The sequence below is a fragment of the Condylura cristata genome, unplaced genomic scaffold (genome assembly GCF_000260355.1).
Source record: "Condylura cristata isolate star-nosed mole 26May11 unplaced genomic scaffold, ConCri1.0 scaffold00015, whole genome shotgun sequence".
NCBI lineage: Eukaryota > Metazoa > Chordata > Mammalia > Eulipotyphla > Talpidae > Condylura > Condylura cristata.
In genome coordinates this window covers 35,202,329-35,207,485 of record NW_004567116.1, presented here as the reverse complement: position 1 = coordinate 35,207,485, position 5,157 = coordinate 35,202,329, and the positions used below count along the sequence as shown (strand labels likewise).

At 39.8% G+C, this 5,157-nt stretch overlaps 1 protein-coding gene across 1 annotated transcript; it reads right to left on the bottom strand.

Moving 5' to 3' along the window:
- Positions 1 to 624: 624 nt before the first annotated feature.
- LOC101634549 (olfactory receptor 2D2) lies at positions 625 to 1,575 on the bottom strand. Its single transcript, XM_004683624.1, has one exon. The coding sequence runs from the start codon at positions 1,573 to 1,575 to the stop codon at positions 625 to 627; it is 951 nt and encodes a 316-aa protein (XP_004683681.1).
- Between the last annotated feature and the right edge of the window lie 3,582 nt (positions 1,576 to 5,157).

The window sequence follows — 5,157 nt, the reverse complement described above, 5'->3', positions numbered from 1 at the left end:
CCCTCCTCTTATCCCACACTACTCCCCTCCTTTTCTTGTTCTTGTTACATACTCCCTATGTAAATAAATCCTTTTTTGTTTTTGTTTTTACTTCTGGCTATGGGTCCCACGTGGTTAAGCATATGGGTAAGGACTCACAGACTGGGACAATCCCAGTCCCAGTCCCCCAAATTTGCCACATTTCATAAGGCAACACACAGGGAGCACTTAGCTCACAGTGATAACAGAATGCTTACATGATTTTTATTTCTCTATAAACCAAAGAAATTCATAGAATCTGAAAGAAATAATGAAGTTGGTTAGGATCAGGGGTACAAAGGTAGGTAGTGTGATAAAAAATTAGAGTTTACACATGGCAGGATTTATAAAATATAGATATACTCAGAGTATATCTTAACTCTTAAGTATCAAAGGACCAAATAGAAGGAAACAGATTCTCCTTCAATTACTGAATTGAATTCCACAAATTATCTTCAAGAACTACTATCCTTCTCCAGCCACAAAGGAGTATTTGCTGAGAGGTGGAGAATGCATCCATGATAAGGCCAAGAATGAGATCTGACCATACTCCAGTCATGCTAAGGGAAATCCTCAGTCCTCAAAGGGAGAGCCAGGAGGGAATCACTATTCGTGGAAAATCCCAAGCCTGCATGGGAAATTCTTTGTGGCGACTTTCCTCAGTGCTCCTTTCACATCTTTGTTCTTGAGGCTGTATATGAGGGGATTCAGCATGGGGGTCACCATTGCATAGAACACAGACACCAATTTTTCCTGTTCTTTAGATGATTTTGGTGTCATGTAGGTGACAATTGCAGACCCATAAAAGAGGATGACCACGATAAGGTGAGAGCCACAGGTAGAGAAAGCCTTGAGTCTCCCTGCAGCCGATTTCATCCTGATCAAAGACACTATGATGTGGCCATAGGACACCAGAATTAAGGAAACAGGTATGAGGAGAATCACAACCCCCATGAGGAAAATAACCATCTCTGTAGTGTGGATGTCTGTGGATGCCAGGGTCAGCAGTGCAGGGGCCTCACAAAAGAAATGGGAGATTCTATTGCTGCCTCGGTAGGGCAGTCTCAGTGTGAACGTGGTGTCCACCACAGACACCAAGATGCCACTGGCCCATGACCCTGCAGCCAGCTGGACACACACCCTCCAAGTCATGATGCTGGGGTACTGCAAGGGCTTGCAGATGGCCACATAGCGGTCATAGGACATCACTGCCAGAAGGGCACACTGTGTGCACCCGAAGATGAGGAAGAGCAGAAGCTGAGCTGCACAGCGTGGGAAGGAAATCGCCTTCCTCCTGGAGAGCAGGTGGGCGAGGGCCTGGGGAACGATGTTGGTAGAGAAACAGAGGTCAGCCAGAGATAAGTTGCACAGGAAAAAATACATGGGTGTGTGAAGCCGCGAGTCCATCTGAACCAGAGACATGAGAAGCAGATTTCCAAGCACTGTGACCAGGTAGATGCCCAAGAACAAGACGAAGAGCAGCTGCTGGGTGTAGGGGTCATCAGAGAGTCCCAGTAGGAGGAATTCTGTCACCTGTGTCTGATTGGTCTGTCTCATACTTTGCCTCTCCTTCACAAAAGAAATCACTACAGGCTAAAAGGTGGGTATGTGTGACCTATAAAATTAGAGTTCATTGTTAGATGACTTAAGAATCGCAGCTAATCACTATCAATCACTTTAGGAATCCCCTTAAGAAGGTTTCCAGAAAATTATTATGCTGCTTTAGTTGGAACAATTCCAATACTGAAAAACAAAGATCTATAAGATGCTACATTCACGTCTAGAGTCTTCTGGCAAGTGAGGAGGAGCTCAAAACAATCATCTTTTTTTATTGTGTATATCATATTTCTAATAAGTAGATTCAATAATTTATTTCACCATTTAATTTCACTTGATTTTCAACTGAAACCCTTGAGACCTCGACTACTCATGACTGCTCTTACCATACTTAAGTATTGTGATGATTTGGTTTTTTTAATTTTTTGTACATACAACTGGACTTGATGTCTTTCAGCTGAAAGACACTAAGGAGATAGAAATCAAATAGAGCCAAAGTACCCTGTAAATGCTCATTTCTGTTAGAGAAAATAACCCATTTGAGGCATTGGGAAATCAACGTTAACTGGAGAGTGTATCATTATCTCACTGCAATCCAGCTTCAGCTAGAGATCCAAAATAGTAACTGTAATGGGCATGAACTTCCCAAATAGCAAGCCCATCATGGCAATCAATAGGTGGCCACCTAAACCACCAGTTTGACTATTTTTTTCTGTTCAGAGCAAACAGCATTACGCTGTCAACTCCAACCCAGTATTTCTCATTGTCTTGCATTTTTCTACACTGCCCAGAGTTAAAAACTCCTTTAAGAACAGTGTCTATGGGGACCTCCCTCATGGTACAGCAGGTCAAAGCACAGCACTAAGAAGCTAAAGCCACTTCAGCATGAGTTCAATCCCTGCCCACCAAGGAGGTGACCCACATGGGCGGCAGACTGCTCCTGACCCGTCCACTGCTCTCCTCTGCAGTGTACTTCATCCATCTGCCTGCTCTCCCTCCCCGCTCTATCTCTGGTGAATCCTCTCACTGCCCCTGCGCCTCTGGCCTGAACCCCAGCTCTGTATAAATAAATAAATAAATCTTTTAAAGAAAACAAAACAGTGTCTATGTCTTTTTTAGTTTATGGTCTTAATTGACACAGCCCACAGATTTATTCAATAAATGATCATCGGTTAAACAAATAAAAAGTACTTGATCATATAGTATAGTTGAGTTGTTTTAAAAGCCTTCCAACAGTCTTAGGTAGATTTGCAAGATTTTGGAGCAATAATAAAATTTCATGGAATATTTCCAAAACAAGGGGAAAGAAATTTACTGTAAATCCTAAGGTTTTAGGTCCTATATGGATTTGGACTGTTAATCCGTTATCTGTCTGGAAAGGGGCTTCAAAATACTATTTTAAATACATGAACTATAAAGTATAGCATTATCAATAAAAATGATAGTAGCAAATATATTTATCAAAGTAATAAAAAACAAATATGGAATATAATAATGCAGTTCTTTTTGTACTTTAAAATTTCAATTGTTCTGGCAGGGTCAATAACCACTTAATTTCAAACAGCCTGAGCTCAGTGACAGATTGAGGTAACTTCAACAGCTACAATCTATATAAATTTACCTCTGATCTATCAGTGATAATTTCAAGGATATTGCTAAAGATGTTTTGGGTGGTTGCCTACCTTCAAACAAGAAGGAAAATTTAAATTTCAGTTAATTAGTGTCATTCACACTAATTCACATCAAATTGAAGAAATAATTGAATTTCCAGATAAAAACTTACAAACTAAAGGATTTCCAATGTATTTCTCAAAAAGAGATAATCACACCCTTTGCAACCTGATAATAGAATTTGACACATCAGATGTGTTGGTGAGTCAAAATTTTGAGTTTAACTCATTGTTGAAATAAATAATGAAAGTTTAAAACATTATTGCAAGGATGCTCATCTAGCTCTGAGAAGCACCCTGCCTCCTTCCCCTGCCACAAAATGAGGATATGCTACATTTTTAAACACTACTGGGGTTTGCTCAGCACAGCCTCTTTATTCCAATGTTTGCCCATACAAGTAGAGCAAAATACGATAATTCAAAAATCTGTCCTTTGCATGAGGATTATTTTGAGCTGAATACTTTGAAGAATCAGCAGAAAAGATCTAAAAGCCAACAACATACTTTCTGTGAAAGAAACTTAAACATTCATAAAGAAATTTCCATTTGTAATTATGGCTCTGTCTCGTAGGAAAATAGAGAATGACCAAACCTCTAAGCTTTTATTATAGGGGGTGTCTCAACCAAGACCTGAGAATAGTAGAGGGAAAATTATTTTTCTTCCCTTATGCTTTTTACATAGAGTAGTACACTTCCTGGAACATCGATTACACTTTAAATACTAAATTACTGTGTCTTTTGAGCAAATGCTGTGCTCAACCTATTGCATGTTGCATCCCCCAGGCCTGTGTTGTCCACAGCATATTATAGACTCACAGCAAGTATTCATTTGATGAATTAGGTACTGGGTCAGTGAGTGTGGTATAAAATTTCAATCAAGCTATCATACAACTGGTTCTAAAGGAAAATGTCACCTGTAATCAAAAAGCTGAAATAAAACTAAATTTTGAGAAACAGGCTCCTTTAAGATAGGTACATTTGCAACTCTCATCTATCTTGTGGGAGGTGTTAACCAGTTGGTCCTTAGAATGTTAGTTTTCAGGTTCAGCTCTGGTTTGTCAGACTTATCTCTCCACCGCAGTTCATACCATTCCAGAGTATATGGTACAATTGTAATATTCATGTCTAGATCTCAGAAAAAATGTTAAACAAAGTTTCTCCATAAAGAGATATAGACCTTAAAGGGAAATGCCGTAATAAATTCCTAAGGAATACCTACAATCAGTGATTAGCTTAATGCAAAGGTAGGTACAAGATATTGCTGTCTTCTATGCCTTCTTTATCTGACTTATTACAAAAAGTTTTTTTCCAGGATCCCATGTTATCCAGGACCACTCTTTCTCACTCACACATTTCCCCCATTATCTACTTTCACTTACCCCAACCCCTTACACACACACACACACACACAAATACACATACATTCAAACATCTAATCTGTCCTAGATGTGCAAATACATCCACAGCATCACACACTTACCTACATCATAGCTCTTAACCAATTATATTCAATTTCAAGTTGCTTTCTCAATAGCTGTAAGATGTTCCTGACTCACCTTTATGAGCCGAAAATGAGATAAATCCTACCAGAATAAGTGTGCACCATCTGCTTTTTGAGCTGATTTCAACTGAGCCACAGCAGCAGGGACTAGGGGTGAGTGTGAATCAGGTGTCAGCTGTGACCTGTCAGTGGGCAGGAGTGCCCTGACATTGGGCTTACAGCATTAGAAGTCTATACCCTGACCTCTCTTGATGTCTGTTTAAAACCTTGTTATTTTCTCATGCAAATGTGAGGAAGACATGCTTCCCAAGATGATAGTGAATCTGCACCCAGGTCAGGGAGCTTTTCTGAAAAAATCATGTTTACTATCAAGCTTGCTATGGTGTTAGTCTGCCTCTTCCCCAGATTCAA